Raw genomic sequence first — 19,363 nt, 5'->3', positions numbered from 1 at the left:
TGTATAAGACTTAGTTCGTTCCTGATCTCAGGAAGTCTACATTGTGGTGAGCAAGACAGATAATAAGGAAATCAACAAGTACAAAATAGTAAATGGTGAGAAGTGCTATAGGAAAACATAAAGTGAGGTAAGGAGAATAGGGAGTGTGTGTGTGTATTGCTTTCCTTCTGTGGCCAGGGAAGGCTTCACTGAGTGGGTATTTGATTGACAGAATTTAGAGATTGATTACATATAAGGCATGAGAGAAAGAGGAATTAAGTTGGCTCCTGGGCTTTTTACTTGAACAACTGGAAAAATGAAATTGCCATACACTGATACAGGGGAAGCCTTAGGGTTACAGAGCAGGTTTGGGAATTTGATTTTGGACATAAGATGTCAGTAGGCAGTTAAATATGCAATCTGGAATCCAGAGGAAAGGTTAAGACTGGAGATATAAATTTGAAAACTTCAGCCCCTAGCTTTTCAAAACCCAAACTCAGGTGTGACCACTAAGGGAATGAGTGGACAGAGATGAGATCCAAAGACTGAGCTCCTGGCATGCCTCCATTGAGGGGTGGGTGAGGTGAAAACAGAGAAAGAACTGCTGATGAGGAAGGAGGAGAACCAAGAAAGTGGACACCTGGACACCAGGTGAAGAAAGTTTTTCAAGGAGGAGTGGAGGAACCGTGTAAAATAAAACTGATAGATACTGAGTAACATAATGCTGGAGAATTGACCATGGGACTTGGTACTGTAGGGATCACTGGGGCCCTCATTAGAGTGGCTTCTGTAGAGAGGAGGAAGGAGGGGAGGCAAAAGTTTGATGTCAAATTATGACAGAGAGAGAGAGATGTTGTCTTAGTCCATTGATTAGATACTGTTTTGGAAGAAATCAGCTATAAAAGACAATTTGAATATGGACTAGACATTAGGAAATTATTGTTAATTTTTGTAGGAGAGAAAGTAGTATAGTTATAATCTTAGTCTTGACAGATACCTACTTAAATGTGTAGGGGTGAAGGGTTATGATTTCTGCAATTTACTTTCATATAGCTTAGCAAAAAAACATATAAAATATACTTATTTATTCAGTATACATAGCAGAATGTTAACATTTGTAGAACTGGGTATATGGTGTCTTCATTGCACTATCCTTTCAACTTTTTGATATGCTTGAAATGCTTCTTTATAGAAAACTTGGGGAAAATACAGGGTCTGAAACTCATTGGTGGCAAATGGATTTTTAAAAAGACAGCAGGTGCCTCTGATATAACATCAGGGATGAGAATCACTGATCCAATGCTCCACTGAACATGAAACTGAGGTGTGAATAGCTGACTTTCCAAAGGACAGAACAAAGGCTAAAATGCATGTTTCTTGGCTTCCAGTCCTGGGTTCCTTTCTTATATATCCTCTAAAGGGATTTCCTAGATAAGAAACCTGACCTTGAACACCTAAAACTCTGTCAGCAGATGAACTGCACAAGGTAAGGAAGGATTTGGGCGCTTAGAGGGCACTCAATTGTTAGAGTCAGGTTATTAAAAGATTGAAAATCATTAGACGGTGATAAAAACCTATAAGGTACTAAAAGGCAAGGACAGCTGCAATTTATTTTTATTTTTATTTTTTAGAGATTTTATTTATTTATTTGAGAGAGCGAGACTGCACACATGCACAGCAGGGAGGGGTAGAGGAAGAGGGAGAGGGAGATGCAGACTCCTTGAGGAGCAGGGAACCTGATGCAGGCCTCCATCCTAGGACTCTGGGATCATGACTGGACACTTAACTGACTGAGCCACCCAGGTGACCCAGGGACAGTCCTAATTTAAAAAAAAAAAAAAAAGGAATAGAAGAACTAAATTTTATTTTTAATTTTTCCCAAGATTTTATTTATTTGAGAGTTAAGGGGGTGAGAGTGGGAGAGAGAGAGAGAGAGAGAGCATAAGCAGAGGGGAGGGGCAAAGGGAGAGGGAGAAGCAAACTCCCTGCTGAGCAGGGAGCTCCATGCAGGGCTCTATCTGGGAACCCTGGGATCATGACCTGAGCTGAAGGTAGATGCTCAACCAGCTGAGCCACCCAGGTGCCCCATGAAGAGCTACATTTTCTTTCGAATAATTTTATTACTTTTTGTGAAGAGAATCCATGAGATTGAATTTTATTTCACGTTTGTAAGATTTAATATACAGACAAAATCACAGATTAGGAAAAAAATCCAGAAGTCCTGATTATTAGTTGGGAAATGAGGTTACAGATGCTCTTGGTGTTGAAAGAGCCCAGGTTCCTTGCAGAGAGACGTGAAGAATTGAAGATGCAAATTAGTAGTAGGTCCCAACGTCTAGTGGGAAAGGCATGAGTCTCCATACAAGCCCTGTGTTGGAATTCTGACTCTGCCATTTACCAGTTTTGTGACACTGAACAAGTTACGTGAAGACCCCAAACCTGTTGTCCAGCCCCTCTTGGAGGTACTGTAGCAGGTGCAGCAGGTGCTCGGATACAGCAGTTAACAGAAGATGCTCAAGGTGGTGCCCTCTTAGAAATCCAACAGATTAAGGAATGGGGGGTCTTCAGGTGGGAGTTCTAACTCTAAAGAGACTGAGAGCAGCTCTTAACCAGGTGGAGATGAAATTGGTTGGGGAGAGGCAAACGAAGGAAACTTTTTTTTTGTTTTTTTTAGATTTTATTTATTTATTCATGAGAGAGACAGAGGCAGAGACACAGGCAGAGGGAGAAGCAGGTCCTCGAGGGGAACCTGATGTGGGACTCGACCTCAGGACCCCAGGTTCATGTCCTGAGCCAAAGGCAGATGCTCCACCACTGAGCCACCCAGGCGTCCCCAAAGGAAACATTTTAAGGAAATACAGGGGGGACCTGATAGCCTGGAGCAGCTGAGAAACACAGTTCCTATGGCTTTAAAGCAGGTGGTGGCGATTATTTAATGAAACAAGTGTGTAAGGACCTAACTCTGACCCAGAAGTAAGAGGAAGGGCCTAGGGCGCGGACCTGAGCGCTTTTAAACTCATTCTCTGGTAGGGAGGGGATTCCAACCTCCAACCCCACTGCAGTAAGACGCCGGGCCTGCAACGAACTCAAGCCACCGGTGGGGGAGGGCCTGAAGATTTATATGGGGGCGTGGCCTCGGGCAGCTCCCGACGTCCTCTTCCGGGACAAGGTGTGTGCCCCGGAAGCAGTTGTTTGTTGAGCGACTTTGGGCCCGTTTCGGAGACCGCGGGGGTGTTGTCACCATGTTCCTGTCCGCGGTCACCTGTGAGTGGGGCTGGAGGCGGCGGCAGGGCCTTCGGCGAGGGCGAGAGGCAGGCGTCGGGACGGTGCGGGGTCGGGGGCACGCGGCGGCCGGGAAGCTGGCGCTGCGACTCTCCAGGCTTTCTGGACTACAACGTCCGGCATGCCCCGCGGCGCGCCTCCCCTTTGGGGGCGGGTGGTACTTGGGGGGGGGGGTCTGCGGCGCTGGTTCTGGGTCCCGTTGGGGTCCGACGCGGGGACTGTAGAGTCTGAACAGCAGGAGCGGGGCGCTTTTCCCCGTCCTCTGTACGGACATGTTGGTACAATCCCTGCATGTCCGAATTGGGGGAAAAACCTCAGAATTTTTAGTTCACTTGCTTCGAACTCTGAAGATGGGGAAATGGCCTGAGCCGGGCAGTGATTTACCCTAAGTCAGAACAGCTGGGCTCTCGGTAGTTTCCCTCCTCCACCTAATATGACGGTGGTTCCAATTAGCGTCGGCTAACTTGTCAAACCAGTGGCTTGTTCCATTGCAAATATTTTGCACTTTAGGAGAGGAACATACGGAGCAGATCTTAGAAAGATTTGGAAAGTAACCGGTCCACCTGAAAAGAGACTGTGCAAAGCATTATATCCAGAATTGTGTTGGTCTTCTTGGATCTTTGTCTTCCTTCTAGAATCCTAGCGGGAGCTCTACAAGCTAGGGAGTAGTTGAATGGCAAGCCATGGCCTACTTCGTTACTTACATATATGTATTACAGACATTTCTATGAACTTTGCATAAAAAAGCTAATAAATTGATATTTTCTTTTCTCTTTCAACCTTTCCTCTCTGCAAAAAAAGTTGCCAAGAGCAAGTCAAAGTAAGTAAGGTTTTTCTTTCTTTCTTTCTTTTTTTTTTTTTACTTGTTTATGTTCAATTTGTTTTTCCAGCCACTGCCAGTACTTCCTTAGGTTTAACTAAGCATTTGGTCTGGATTTTCTGAAAGTTGGTTTGAGGATTATTTACTTGGGGAATTGTTTTGGCTCTATGAATTCTTTCAAAAAATATTTTCCCTTCTGCCCAACGACCTACTTAAGTGAGTGTTTAAATAATTGAAGAAGCTCTTGTTGTCTTGTTCCTAAACAAAACATCAGGGTTCCCATGCTCTCTTTTTGGACTACCACCATATTTCTGTGTCCTCAGAGGGAGGACCCAGGGCCATTTGTCTGGATCCCACCCACTACAGGAATCAGGCTGAACAAGCTGTGATTTGATTGAACTACAGTCAGTTTTAATGAGTTTTGTAATCCTTTGCATTCATGGAATGAGCATTTCAAAAATAGCAAAGATGAAAGATTCCACACTATACCAGAGAGACTATAAATACCAAAGTGGCATCTCAAAATAAATTTTGTAGACAATAACTGAAGTAAGATTTTCTGTGTTAAAAATAGGAAAATTCTTTTCCAGGAAAAAAAAAATTGGAAAATTCTAATGCAGCCTTTGCTTACAACCCAAGACACATCACAGATCATAAAACTAGGTATTTTGGATTAAAGTTAATGAAAAACATGTAAGTTAGTGTTTTCTCCAAGATAGCTTTTATTCATATTGCTTTTCCCACAATCCAGTTATTTATGTTAGGGTTTCCCCCTCCAGGTTCTTTAGGAACCTCCCATGCCTTTGGTTTCTTTAGAGTCACTCCCTGCCTCTAATGTTCTTTGTATCCTTCTTGTGACATCTGTCAAATATGTCTTGCCTTATAGACCTTGTCTACACAACTCACCTTCCTTACTGTACTGTTGGTTCCTGGAGGGGGCAGCTATAGCCTTTTAGAACTTTGCAATTCCTGTAGTGCATTCCACAGAGTAAGCACTTAATAAGTATTTGTTAAATCTTTTTGAATGAATGACTAATTATTGTCTTTCTTAATTAGCAAGTGTATGCCTCTTATGTGTGAGGCACTGTGCTAGACATCGAAAAGGAGACAAAGATGTGTAATGTATTGTAGGTGCTACAAATTCTTTTTGGAGTTAGATGAGAAATAAAATAGCATGGTCTACACAGGGAAGCCAGACACATGAAAAAGTAACAGTACAAGGTATTAAAAGGTCTAGTGAGGCAAAACATGAACTTTATTCTTTGGATGACTATAACTTAAAATATGAAGGGGAACAAGGTTTTGCATGTTAGCAGTGTAAAAGTTCCAATCCCTTTATTTTGTCCCTTTCTGACTACTCCTATTGCACATCCTGGAAGAGAGGGCTCTTTCTTGAGATGGCCATCTTCACAATTTCGTGACTGGTCACCTAGCATTACCAATACTTTTGCAAATTCACCCCTCCTGACTTCTGCTCCTTCCAAGAGGTGGGTGTCTGAGTGTTCCCACAATGTGGTTTGATTTTTGTTGTTTGGTTAGTTGATAACCAAGGCACTCTATAATGAAACAAACCTTGGAAATCTGAGCCATTGAAACTGTGGTTTATGGAAAATGTAGGCTGTCTTAGAACTGAATCTTCTTAGGGCTAAGTGATATTCCCACAACTAATACTACTGTACAGAGTTCTCACAATACGCCATCCTCCTGTGACTGACTTTAGTCTATTTCCTCAGCTTGTAATAGCCTCTTTTTAAATCTTAGAACCATTCTGGTGAAAATGCTGAGCCAAGCTGGAACAGGTTACTCCTTCAACACTAAGAGAAGCCGACTACGGGAGAAACTCACTCTCTTACATTATGACCCAATTGGTAAGATTCAGATAAATTACTCCAAAATAAATTCAGATGCTTTCAAGGTCTGCTGCCCTTTCCAGAATGAAGCTTAACATATCTTGGCAGTTTTGCAGCCCCTTTAATTCTGTAGCATTCAGTTAGCAAGTGAGTTTTGAATGTTTACTGTAGTGCCACTTACTGTCCCAGGTGCTGGGATATACCAGGACACATTCAAGCTTAGTCTCCGCACTCGTGGTACTTATAATCTGGTTTGGAAGGGAGAGAAAGAAAGAAGAAAATGATGTTCTTCTCAGTGCTTTGAGAGACACAAACGGGATGCTGAGATACAGCATAAAGTTGGGAAGAGGCAGATTTCACCTCTATTCTATCCTTTAGATAGGTTTCTTTCTGGGAAGGAAACCAGCCATGTAAAAAGTATAGCTGATACTGTTCTGGAAACAAAGAAAAGAGTATCTTCAGAAAGAAAGGAACTATTCTCCTGGGATCATCTGACAGTGGCAAGCAGTTAGGTCAGTCCAGATTTGAATTTAAGAAGTATGGTATCTGTATATTAGTGCTGGAAGATAAGAAAAGTCCTTTTCCATTTTATACCCTCTGCTAAAATGCAATAATAAATGGTAACTTTAAATGGTCTCAGTAAGGGGCACCTGGGTGACTCATTCGGTTAAGTGTCTGCCTTAGGCTCAGGTCATGATGCCAGGGTCTTGGGATTAAGCCCCACATTGGGCTCCTGGCTTAGTAGAAAGTCTGCTTTGCCTTCTTCTCCCCCTGCCTGTGCTTTCTCTTTCTCTCTCTCAATAAATTTTTTTTAAAGGTCTCAGTAGATAGAAGTATTTGTCCAAAAGAGACAAGTGTTCCCAAGGCCAGATTGCCTGCTTACAAACAAAAGACAGCAGCTGATTGCTATTGGTAGGAGCCCAATTTTGTTTTTGGATTTCATGAGCAGATTTATATAAACTAGCAAACAAATTATTTATTTTAAAACTCCAGGCCATTTGTTTCATTTTTGTGTCCTGGATTCTGAACAGTCTCTTTATAATTGCTTCTTAATAAGAACTGTACTGGAGCTTCTGGGTTGGTGACCGTGTAGTGATTGTGGGAGGGTGACCTGCTGGGAAAGGGCATAGAAGCTTTGTGCCCCTTCCCCATACCTTGCCCCTGTGTGTCACTTTTGTCTGGCTCTTCCTGAGTTACTAATCCCTGGTAGCTGCTATCAAGATTTTTCTTCTTCTTTTTAAATCATGCTGTATTATCTTTAATTAAACATAATTCCAGTCACATCACCTGCAGACCATTTTACCCACTGCTCTGGCTGCCAGTCTCTAGTCTCTCTCTCTCAAGCAGTGGTGAGGCAGATACCCTTTCAATGGGGAAAGGAAATGGTTTGTTGCTTTTGCCAATAACAAAAATGTTGGAGAGCCGGGTGGCAAAGCTCTGGTATTGGTATCTTTCACATGAACTACATCAAAAGAACCAGGGTGTCTGTCTGTTGGTAATCACACCAATTCTTCCCAGGTTAGCACCTCCAGTCACCATACACAGATTACCAGTGTCAAACTTGATGAAATCAGTAATCTTTCCAGTCTCCAAATCAGTCTGAATGGTATCCTTCACCTTGATGAGCTCAAGATTTCACATGGTGTGAGCATCATGGGTCACCAGTTGAGGGATTCCTTTTGTCCCAACAAAGATCTTTCTCAGTTTGCACAACTTCTATTTGACCTCCTCAGGTGTGATGTGATGAATAGCAAAGCATCCCTTGGGGTCATACATCAGATGGATGTCTTGTCAATGCTGGTGACATCCATAAAACCAGCAGGGTAGGTTATATCGGTTCAGACCTTGCCATCAATCTTAATAAAACGCTGCAAACAGATCTTCTTTACCTAATCTCCTGTTAGGGCATACGTAAGTCTGTTCCTTAGGAAAATGATGAGTGGGAGACATTCTCTGAGGTTGTGGGGACCAGTAGATGGATGAGAAGCAAACACACTGGTCAGTTTATCTAGCATCTAGTGCTTTGGAGCTGCACATGCTTCAGATGCTTCTTGAGACCACGAGCCATGGCTATGCTAGGGCACAAAAAGAGAGCAGAATTGAGTTGAATTGTAAGACACCCAATTGGTGATCAGAATTGAACTGGTATCAGAATCCTATTCCCAAAATTAATCTCTTATATAATGAAAGACAGTTACTTAACCTCATAATCAGCTTTTTCATTAACTAAGACCTCATAGACTCTTACTTCTGGCCGAGATGGAATAATAGGAACGGAATTTCCCTTCCCCCCCTGGAAACAACAAAAGGACAATAAAGGCAATAAAAGACAGTGATCCCTAAAAGAAAGGAAACAAACAAGTGCTTTGAATGATCAAAAAAAAAAAATGGAAAGGTCTGTCTTACCTATACAAATCTCGTATCTTCAGATGTCATGAACACAAGCACCTGTACTCTCCAGGCAATGTCCATTTTGTAGATGAGAAATCTCTTGTCAAGAATCTTGATTAATCAAGGACACACAGCTAAAATATGTTTAAACAAAGATTTGAACTCAAGACTGTCTGACTCCAAAGCCTGGGCCCTAAACTACTCTATGTAGGGACCTGTTAATGAGAGGTTTCACAGGAGGTTAAACCCAGCAGTGCATGATGTCTGGGCAGGCTCTAAGTGTGAATCCTGGCTAACAGCTACATTTTACATTCATAGCCACCTTCAGAGTCTGTACAGAAGGTCTCACAACCACTATTGAACCGTTCATTATGCTGCATTCATTAATGTCTAAGAAAAATAAAAATATCACCTTCAAAATAAGCCCTGTTGTCAGCTTAAAATTGGATAATTTCCATTCTTCAACAAAAGTAAAATTCCCTGCTGTTTTTATGGTGTTAAAATTTTTGGTCATTCTTTATCATAACATAAAAGAGATTCTAGGTTTGTACCTGATGATTGGGAGTCTGAATTTCAGGGTGATACCTCATATGGTAGAAAAATTACTAGAATGATAGAGTATGTGTCTTAGTCCTTTTGGGTTGCTATAACAAAATACCACAGACTAGGTGGCTTATAAACAACAGAAATTTATTTCTCAGAGTTCTGGGCCTGGGAATTTCCAAGATCAAGGTGCCAGCATGGTTGCTTTCTGGTGAAGGCCCTCTTCCTAGTAGCCTGTGGAAGGGCAAGTAGGCATTGTGGAGGTCTTTTATAATGCGTTACTCCTGTTCATGAAAACGTCCTCATGACCAAAGTACTCCCCAGAGGCCCCCACCTCCTAATACCATCCTGTTTGGGGTTAGGATTTCAACATATGCATTTGGGGTAGGGAGACCACAAGTATTCAGACCACAGCAATATGATACTGAGTTGGTGTGGTATTTTTCTCCCTCTGATTTCTTTAGATCAGCTGATGAAAACTCAGAGTGATGAACTTTAAAGTAATTGTTTTTCTAGCATTAAGCTCCCTTAGAGTTTATTTTTAGGAACTTGTCCACTGTTAACAAATGTTACTTGAATAACCTTTTATATTTTCAGTATGAAAATGTATCAGGATTTTCATACTTAGTGTAGAAGTGTTAGGAGCTTATTATTAGATTGATTTTAAGTTTTGAGATTGGGAAAGAACACAACCATGAGCAGTTCTGATCATAAGTTGAAAGTGGGAGAAACAGATTCATATATAAATTTCAAACAAACTGTTAGAGCTTTTCTGATAAGGGATGGTCTAAACCTTGACCGCACAACTTTGTCTTTTCTGAAGAAGAAAATGTTCTGGGACAGTGGACTGCTTGGCTTTCTGCCCACCTCCTGAATACCCTGCAGGCCAGAATGATGATGTTCGCCTTGGGGCCTGCCCCATTGCCCAAGGTACCAAATAGCTTGGCAGTTCTCCCAGCATATATTATTGCAGTGAGTAAATGGTTAGTTTAAGGGTAATGTTTTATTGGTCTGCTTTATAAAGGAAACAGAAGAGTTCCCAATTATTTGAGCATTTCATAGCATACTCTGGCTAGAACCAGTTTGTGTCTTTTCAGACTCCTTTTCCTCATATAAAACTAGATGCTCATTTGCAACGAGGAAGGATTAAAGGCTGAGGCGTAAGCTTATTTAACTTTGCTAAATATATGAAGGCTTGGGATCCCTGGGTGGCGCAGCGGTTTGGCGCCTGCCTTTGGCCCAGGGCGCGATTCTGGAGACCCGGGATCGAATCCCACGTCGGGCTCCCTGTGCATGGAGCCTGCTTCTCCCTCTGCCTCTGTCTCTGCCTCTCTCTCTCTCTCTCTCTGTATGACTATCATAAATAAATAAAAAAAAATTAAAAAAAATATATGAAGGCTTATCGTAAAGAAAATGAAAACTTGTCAGTTTTGATTCCTTGGATGACTAAACAAGACAATATAGACTTTAATTGAAGCAGAATAGATCTAGGTTAGATGTAAGGAAAGAGTTTGACAGATTCATTCTTCTATGAATTAAGCAGCTAATATTTTGACAGAAAATTATGTTTATGATTATGGATAGCAATGTGTCCTTTCAATTCAACTGTATACCTGACAACAATTCTGTGAGGGAGGTGGAGTTATCCCCCTTATAGGGAAGCAAGCTGAAAGCCGAGCATTTTGAGAAATTTGCCCAAAGACTCATAGCAGATATAAATGTAGAGCCCAGGTTTATTTATTTATTTATTTTAAATTTTTATTTATTTATGATAGTCAAAGAGAGAGAGAGACACAGAGAGAGGCAGAGACACAGGCAGAGGGAGAAGGAGGCTCCATGTACCGGGAGCCCGACGTGGGATTCAATCCCGGGTCTCCAGGATTGTGCCCTGGGCCAAAGGCAGGCGCTAAACCGCTGCGCCGCCCAGGTTTAAACCCAGTTTCAACTCCAGGCTCCTACTTTTTCTATGAAATGGACCTAAGTTAACCTTCCTGTTATTATTTTTGAAATCGGGGAGTGCTATAAGGCATTTTAAGAACAATGAAAACCTTACTGCCCAGCACTAGTCCCTGACCTTTCATCCAGGCAATTAGTACTTTTTTAAAGATTTTATTTTTATTTACTTATTTTATTTTATTTTTTGTAAATATTTTATTTATTTATTCATGAGAGACACAGAGAGAGAGGCAGAGACACAGGCAGAGGGAGAAGCAGGCTCCATGCAGGGAGCCTGACGTGGGACTCGATCCCGGGTCTCCAGGATCTGGCCCTGGGCTGAAGGCAGCACTAAACTGCTGAGCCACCTGGGCTGCCCTTCATTTACTTATTTTAGAGAGCATCTGCACATGTATTAGTGAGGGGAGGGGCAGAGAGGAAAGGGGAGGGAGAGAGAATCTTGAGCAGACTGTGCTGAGCATGGAGCCCAAAGCGGGGCTTGATTTTTTTTTTTTAAAGATTTTATTTATTTATTCACGATAGACATAGACATAGAGAGGCAGAGATACAGGCAGAGGGAGAAGAAGGCTCCATGCCAGGAGCCCGACGCGGGACTCAATCCCGGGACTCCAGGATCGCCCCCTGGGCCAAAGGCAGGCGCCAAACCACTGAGCCACCCAGGGATCCCACGGGGCTTGATTTCTGACCCTGTGATCATGACCTGAGCTGAAACCAAGAGTTGAACACTCAACTGACTGAACCATCCAGGCACCCCAGGCAATTAGTACTTTTGTTTTGGTTTTGTTTCAGAGAGCTATACTCTGTTATGGTATTTTCAATAATGAGATTTTGGTTATAGTTTTCATTCTATTACCATACTACAGAATCCATATTTGGATATATTAAGGCATCTCTGGAAAGTATAAGGTTTGATGTGTATTTACTCTTCTAGCCAGACTGCCTTTTCTTCCTTGGTCTGCTCAGTTCTTGTTGCTTTTTTCTTTGGAGTCCAGCTCTTGTCTGGTCTTGCTAATCTTCTGCAAGAGTGTTCATTAACTGGGTGAAGACTTTGAGTGCTTTCCATGCTTTGTTCCTTGCTTTTTTTAATTTGGATATTTCACATTGGGTGAGAAATGACTTTGTGGGGTACCAAATGTGCCACTGATTGGCTGGTGAGCCTTCCCTTGGCTTCCTTCCCATTTTCTCTAGGTTTCTCTGGCCTCTGGGATTGAGGAACTGAGTTTGCAAATCTGCTCCATCCCCGTGTCAGAGGAATAGTAAAATAAGAAAAAGGAGAGTACTTGTAGTCTGATAGGTATTTTTATTTAGAAATGGTGATGCTTTTAGTTTTCTGCTACAACTCATTTTTCTCTTACAGTGAAAACAAAAGTCCTCTTTGTGGAACAGAAGAAAATACGCTCCCTCTAAACAATGGATTGAAAATGAATTTGATTTATAAATGAGAAGACTAAGGGCGGGATACTGATTCAGAAATTCTGCAGTGTGTAATAAAAGAAGAGGAAATAGCACGGAATCACTGCCTCCTGTGATTTGAAGGCCATTGTGAAGAAAAACAATGTACTGAAAGAAAGTTCTTCATATTAGGACATATATCATTGCATCACATTTATTTATCTTTCTGGATATTTTTATAGCCCTTAATAAAAAATATTAAAATAGCCTGTGCTATTGTCTCTTAGTGATGTTTTCCCCCACTCTTTGAAATAAAAAACAACTATATTACTAAAGAATAACCATTGTTTCATATAAAAGAAAGTTTCCATAATGAAACTTGTGCAAGACTTTCCAGTCTGCTCCTCTTTGTACTTCATAGGAAAGGCAGAGTCACTCTCCAGAGTGATCTTGAAAAAACTCTTGTGTGATATAACAGGGTAATGCTGAACAGGAATAAGAAGTGGGCCAGCGTTGTAACACAAAAGAAACCATGAGAACTTTTGTTGTGTGCTTATATAATTAGGAAAAATGCCATTGGTCCAATTCTCAAACTTAGGTCACTAAAGCAGTATCTAGGAGTTTCTAGGAATGCTTTGGACTCCCTTTATCTTCTAATTTCCTTTTTTTTTTTTTTTTTTTTTTAAAGAACTATAGTATTTCCATAGAGACACAGCTAGGACTTCTGCAGCATGGTACCACACAGCTAACCAACATGGAAATTCCACTGATAATCCCTAATGTTCACGTAAAGTAAGACTGCCCTACCCAGATCCATATACTTTCTCAAGCTATTGTTTACTACAGATTTTCAGAATTATTCAGTTTTCTTCTTTTAAAGATTTTTTTATTCATGAGACGGAGAGGCAGAGACCTAGGCAGAGGGAGAAGCAGGCTCCATACAGGGAGCCTGATGTGGGACTCAATCCGGGACTCCAGGATCACACCCTGAGCTGAAGGCAGGCGCTTACTGCTGAGCCACCCAGGCATCCCAATTTTCTTCTGATCACATTTCTGATTGAATATAAGAAGGATCAGCTTCTGTTTTGAGTTGTGCTGGTTCATATCCTACACCATTTAAAGCATTTATGTAGAAGACTGATGGTGTGCTCACCATGACCCCAAGCATGAGGAAACCAGTGTTCCCTCCCTGTGGCCCACCCTGTCTATGGAGGATACGTAAGAATGGCTTTGCCTTTCTGAAGTTGGAATTAGATGTAGACAGTTGTTGACTTTCAGGGGGCTTGTGGTATTATAGTCCATTAGCTATTTTCTGGCATCTTTTGTTAAAACTCTGCCTCAAAGTAATAATAGGTGAGATCTTCGCTTTTTTTTTTTTGGTTGAAACTATATATATGATACTGGGTTACAAGAAAAATTGTTCACCTGATCCTGGGCAAGCCTGACACAAAGGGTCTGTGACACACAGGAATCACCATTAAAAACAAAGCAAAACAACAGCTTAAAATCTGGCTTAACAAATGATTCGTCCCTTCAGCACATGAGCTTAATGTGGCCCACAGGTGGTGTTTACGTTTTTAAAAAAATCAATTGCTGATACAAACATTGATAAAATTTCAATGAACATCCAAGCTTCTGGCTTCCCTGGCAAAACAAGCTTTGGCAACACTAAGGCTGAGTATCAGCTGTCCCTCTTAGGGACTGCTTGAACAGTCCATGTGCCCCCTTTATTTAACATTCTCTGCTCCGACTCTAGATATTGTTATCCACAACCCTTGATCTATGGTGGACACACAGTGTTCATAATCTGTTGGCTAGTGAGTTTGCTGGTTCCTGCTGGTGCTAATGTTTGTATAGTTCCCGGGCATGGGATCTTAATTTTGGTTGGCTCTTGCAAATACATAAAAAGCAAAGAAATCATCATTATAAAAGAATAAATGAAAGCTGGAGGATGACTTCATAAATCAACATATTTGCAAATAAAGGAGAAGAGGGTATTTTATAGTAAGCTGCTGGCTAAGAGGAGCCACCTCCCTCCCCCAAGTACATTTTATTTCCAGGTATGTTTATTTTAGGGTTAGTAGTAATCAAAACAGATCAAGTGGCAGGTCTTTTTTGTATGGATAAGATGACTGTGTTCCTGCAGCCTGGACGCTGACTGCAGCGATGAAATTGGATCTCTTGAGCATTTCTTCCAAGGACAGATGTGGGTAGTAAGCCAGGTAGAAGGCCAAAGCCCCCACGAAACTGTCACCAGCACCCTGAAATTAAAAGCATAGTTGTGGAGATAAGCATTAGTCACCTGGTGTCCAGATTGTATTTTAGAACTATTCAAGTACACTTCTTATTTTAAAAGATTTACATAAAAGGTAAAAGGTAGTACACAGGTTCCATATACCCCACATCCAGGTAATGTCTAGTAACCCCTGGTAATGTGCTACATGTGTCATAATGGTGAAATAGTATTGATATTAGTTGAACTCCATACTTAATTAATTTGGATTTCACTAGTTTTGCTTAATGTCCTTTTTTTTGTCCCAAGATCTCCTCCAGGATACCCTATTACATTAAGTTGTCATGGCTCCTTAGACTCCTATAGGCTGTGAAGTTTCTTGGACATTCTTTGTTTTTTTAAGATTTTGTTTATTCATGACACACACACACACACACACACACACACACACACAGAGGCAGAGACACAGGCAGAGGGAGAAGCAGGTTCCATGCAGGGAGCCCAACCTGGGACTCAATCCCCAGTCTCCAGGATCAGGCCCTGGGCTGAAGATGGGGCGCTAAGCTGCTGAGCCACCCGGGCTGCCCACATTCTTTTTGATGACCTTGATAGTTTTGAGGATGGGTCAGATATTTTGTAGAATGTGCCTCAGTTGGGATGTTTCTCTCATAGTTAGAGTGTGGTTACGGTTTTTGGGAGGAAGACCACAGAGGTGAAGCGTCATTCTCTCATCACATATATCAAGAGTACATACTGTCATGGGGACTTGCCACTGATAATATTAATCTTGATTACTTGGCTAAGGCAGTCTTTGCCAGCTTTCTCCACTGTAAAGTTACTTTCCTCTCTCTTTACAAGAGAAGTAAGTCATTAAGTGTAGTCCACACTTAAGGGGAAGAGCAGAGTATTATTTGGAATTCTCTATGGGAAATTTGCCTCCCCATTTATTCAGCCACCTAATTATATCTGAATGAACTCATGGGTCTTTTTTTTTTTTTTTTTAAAGATTTTAGGAATCCCTGGGTGGCGTAGCGGTTTGGCGCCTGCTTTTGGCCCAGGGCGTGATCCTGGAGACCCGGGATCGAATCCCACATCGGGCTCCCGGTGCATGGAGCCTGCTTCTCCCTCTGCCTGTGTCTCTGCCTCTCTCTCTCTCTCTCTCTGTGTGACTATCATAAATAAATAAATTAAAAAAAAATAAACCCAATACTTTAAAAAAAAAAGATTTTATTTATTCATGAGAGACAGAGAGAGAGAGACAGAGAGAGGCAGAGACATAGGCAGAGAGAGAAGCAGGCTCCATGCAGGAAGCCTGATGTGGGACTTGATCCCGGGACCCCAGGATCATGCCCTGTGCCAAAAGCAGGCACTAAACCGCTGGGCCACCCAGGGATTCCCCTCATGGGTCTTTAAAATTTTTTTTTTAATTTATTTTTTGGGCTATAATCCAGTACTACATTATTTCATTGCTCAAATGTTCCAGCTTTGGCCATGGGGAGCTCTTTCAGTTGGCTCCTCTGTCCCTTTGATATACCCCCATTGTTTTGTTTCTTGAGTGTTTTACTTTCTGATATTATAAGATACTCCAGGCTCATCTTTTATTAGTCCCTGCTTTAGCCCTAGATTTAGCCATTTCTCCATTAAAATGGATGCAGAACAGGGTGAGAGCTATTCAGATACCATTTTCAAACTAAATACAGGGAAAAAACAATTGCTTTCCCTTTTCTCTGAAGTTCCAAAGGTCTGAGTTGGTAAAATATATATATATGGGCCCATAGAAATAGAAAACACTAAAGAAAGTCTGTTACTTCTGCCTCAGGCAGGGTAATACCTAGTTATGTGTTCATCTAACAGATATATTTAAATTAATTTAAATATGATTATACAAACTCACTTGAAAAATCATTCTGATATTTAATAGCTTTCAGGGTCATTTTCCAGTTTTTCCCAGTTTGTTGTTCCTTATACCCAAGGGTTTTCTTTTTTTTTTAAATTTTTATTTATTTATGATAGTCACAGAGAGAGAGAGAGAGAGGCAGAGACACAGGCAGAGGGAGAAGCAGGCTCCATGCACCAGGAGCCCGACGTGGGATTCGATCCCGGGTCTCCAGGATCGCGCCCTGGGCCAAAGGCAGACGCCGAACCGCTGCGCCACCCAGGGATCCCCTACTCAAGGGTTTTCATAACAAATCTTGAGGTTATACTTCAGACTTCAGTGAAGAGCCTTGGCACACAAGATTGTTCCAGTTGCAACTAAAGTATTTAATGAGCTATATGCCCAGGACAGCGATGGGTGCTGGTAAAGGGGTGGATTCCCTTTAACCCATTGTGGATTAAATGCTAAGTAGTATGGCAGAGTTTATAAGTGCTGTTGGATTTTTTTTTAAGATTTTACTTATTTATTCATGAGAGACAGAGAGAGAGAGGCAGAGACAAAGGCAGAGGGAGAAGCAGGCTCCCTGAGGGGAGCCCGAAGTGGGACTCGATCCCTGGGACGCTGGGATCATGACCTGAGCCAAAGGCAGACGCTCAACCACTGAGCCACCCAGGCATTCCTATGCTGTTGGATTCTAAGAAAGAGTTTGAAGACAGCCTCCCTGAAGAAGGGAGTTCTTATAGACAAGACAGATTTATAGAGAAGGCAGGCCTCAAGGAACAAAGACACATGAGGAGGAAGGAAAAGAATGAGCTCATGAGACAGTGAATGGCTTTAAGGAGAATGACATTTCCCCTTGTTTACACAGATAAAGCAGTCAGTATTAAACTTGCCAAGGAGTCATAGTAACCCAGGTGTGAATTCAACACTTTCCTTCCTCCCATAAATGTTTTTTGAGTGCCCAAAATGTGTCAGGTGCCACACTAGATGCTTTGCAATTGTTTGTATCAGTCTTTCCTGACGGAAACAATGGAGTAAGAGAGACAGGGCTCTTGCCCTCCCTCAATACAATGTTTACAAAACTCACACTCCCGCAAGTGGGGGTGGGGAGGGGAGAGGGACAGACTCCCCACTGAGCTGGGGGCCCAGTGTAGGGCTTGACCCCAGGACCCTGCAGTCATGACCTCAGCAGAAGGCAGACGCTTAACTGAGCTACCTAGGTGCCCCAATATTTGGTTTTCTTTTTCTTTTTTTTAAAGATTTATTTATTTATTTATTCATGATAGATAGATAGATAGATAGAGAGATAGATAGATAGATAGAGAGATAGATAGAGAGATAGATAGAGAGGCAGAGACACAGGAGGAGGGAGAAGCAGGCTCCATGCTGGGAGCCGGACGTGGGACTCAATCCCGGGACTCCAGGATCGCGCCCTGGGCCAAAGGCAGGCGCTAAATCCCTGAGCCACCCAGGGATCCCCCAATATTTGGTTTTCTTATTTACAAGGCAAGGGGACAGTATTTTTTTCTTTTATGTATCTTTTATATTATTGCTTAAGGTTATTGTTATGAGCTGATAATATTTTTCAAAAAAATTTAAGAGAATAAACATACTTCATGAATAGGTAAGTCATATTTATGTAACTCTTTCACCTTTAACTTGTAGCCTGACCAGTGCAAAGGCACAGGGCTGAGGGGAAACATTTTAGCATCACTGACAGAAATCAGTTTTATATACTCCTGTTGGCTAGTGGAGTTATTTAGCTGCAGACAAGGTCTTTAAGAATGTATAAAAAGCATTGTACTTCTGTCTGAAAAGACTACTGAAATAATTTAAATTGCTTCTCATTATAGCCAAAGCCAGGGAAACAGTGTTTGATAGAACTGTGTGTGTTGGAAGCATTTAGGCAATGGTGATTTTCACAACTTGATTTCCTTTCATTCTTAGTGCTACACACTGTGTTGATAGAAACTACTTTATTAAAAATAGTCTCGGGATCCCTGGGTGGCGCAGCGGTTTGGCGCCTGCCTTTGGCCCAGGGTGCGATCCTGGAGACCCGGGATCGAATCCCACATCGGGCTCCCGGTGCATGGAGCCTGCTTCTCCCTCTGCCTGTGTGTCTGCCTCTCTCTCTCTCTGTGACTATCATGAATAAATAAATAAAAATCTTAAAAAAAAAAAAATAAAAAAAAAATAAAAAAATAAAAATAGTCTCTCCACATAAAAAACCTCTAAGTTAGGGATGTCTGGGTGACTCAGCGGTTGAGCACCTGCCTTCGGCCCAGAGTATGACCCTGGAGTCCTGGAATCGAGTCCCACATCGGGCTCCCTGCATGGAGCCTACTTCTCCCTCTGCTTATGTTTCTGCCTCTCTCTGTCTCTGTCTCTAATGAATAAATAAATAAAATCTTAAAAAAGCCCCTCTAAACTAGATAGCTTCATTGATAATTCTAGCAAACATTTAAGTAAGAAAAAATACTAATTCTACCCAAATTCTTTCTGAAAGTAGAAGAGCCAAGGAAACTTTCCAAATAAATTTGTAGGGCTAGCATTAGTGTGATACAAAACCCAGGTAATGATAATTCAAGAAAAAAAAAAAAAAAAAAAAGACAAAGCAAATCAAAACTTCTCATGAACTTAGATGTAAAAACCTTAAAAAAATTTTAGTAAACTCGTGTGTGTGTGTGTATGTGTGTATCTCATGAACAATAGGGCTTATCCCAGGAATGCAAGATTAGTTTAACATTAAAACTAATTACATTTAAAACTAACATTAAAAAATCAGTGTACGGGCAGCCTGGGTGGCTCAGCGGTTTAGTGCGGCCTTCAGCCCAGGGCGTGATCTTGGAGACCCGGGATCGAGTCCCACGTCGGGCTCCCTGCATGGAGCCTGCTTCTGCCTCTGCCTGTGTCTCTGCCTCTCTCTCTCTGTGTCTCTCATGAATAAATAAATAAAGTCTTAAAAAAAAAATCAGTGTAGTTTTACTATATTAAAAAGTTAAGAAAATTTTAGTAGAAACAGAAAAAGCACTTGACAAAAT

General features: G+C 41.6%; 3 protein-coding genes and 1 pseudogene across 12 annotated transcripts in view; 2 read left to right on the top strand and 2 right to left on the bottom strand.

The window, feature by feature from the left end:
* LOC140601913 (kanadaptin-like) overlaps positions 1-12,479 on the top strand; it is a 103,301-nt gene extending 90,822 nt beyond the window's left edge. The window contains exons 15-17 of the transcript XR_012004995.1: positions 5,843-5,949; positions 9,689-9,795; positions 12,179-12,479. The gene's annotated coding sequence lies outside the window, so the exon portion shown is untranslated. The remainder of the gene's footprint in view (positions 1-5,842; positions 5,950-9,688; positions 9,796-12,178) is intronic.
* On the top strand, positions 3,165-12,479 carry MRPL33 (mitochondrial ribosomal protein L33). Its single transcript, XM_072771416.1, has 4 exons — positions 3,165-3,243; positions 4,063-4,081; positions 5,843-5,949; positions 12,179-12,479. The coding sequence occupies exons 1-4, from the start codon at positions 3,222-3,224 to the stop codon at positions 12,226-12,228; spliced, it is 198 nt and encodes a 65-aa protein (XP_072627517.1). The 5' UTR covers positions 3,165-3,221; the 3' UTR covers positions 12,229-12,479.
* On the bottom strand, positions 4,786-10,196 carry LOC140601926 (small ribosomal subunit protein eS4, X isoform-like; annotated as a pseudogene).
* The window catches only part of RBKS (ribokinase), a 94,496-nt gene continuing 87,234 nt past the window's right edge, over positions 12,102-19,363 (bottom strand). For all 10 annotated transcript variants that reach the window (XM_072771402.1, XM_072771405.1, XM_072771403.1 and 7 more), the window contains one exon: positions 12,102-14,474. In XM_072771402.1, coding sequence (XP_072627503.1) covers positions 14,301-14,474 — 174 coding nt within the window. In that variant the 3' untranslated portion in view covers positions 12,102-14,300. The remainder of the gene's footprint in view (positions 14,475-19,363) is intronic.

The sequence above is a fragment of the Canis lupus genome, chromosome 12 (assembly GCF_048164855.1).
Source record: "Canis lupus baileyi chromosome 12, mCanLup2.hap1, whole genome shotgun sequence".
Lineage (NCBI taxonomy): Eukaryota > Metazoa > Chordata > Mammalia > Carnivora > Canidae > Canis > Canis lupus.
The sequence above is the reverse complement of the archived record's forward strand: the minus strand, read 5'-3'. Positions and strand labels throughout refer to the sequence as shown.

What these genes read in the sequence shown, in the direction of transcription:
- MRPL33 (XM_072771416.1), top strand. Translation starts at nt 3,222, where the DNA reads ATGTTCCTGTCCGCGGTCACCT. An exon ending in CTTACATTATGACCCAATTG is followed by an intron (nt 5,950 to 12,178) that starts GTAAGATTCAGA and finishes TTTCTCTTACAG; the next exon opens with TGAAAACAAAAGTCCTCTTT.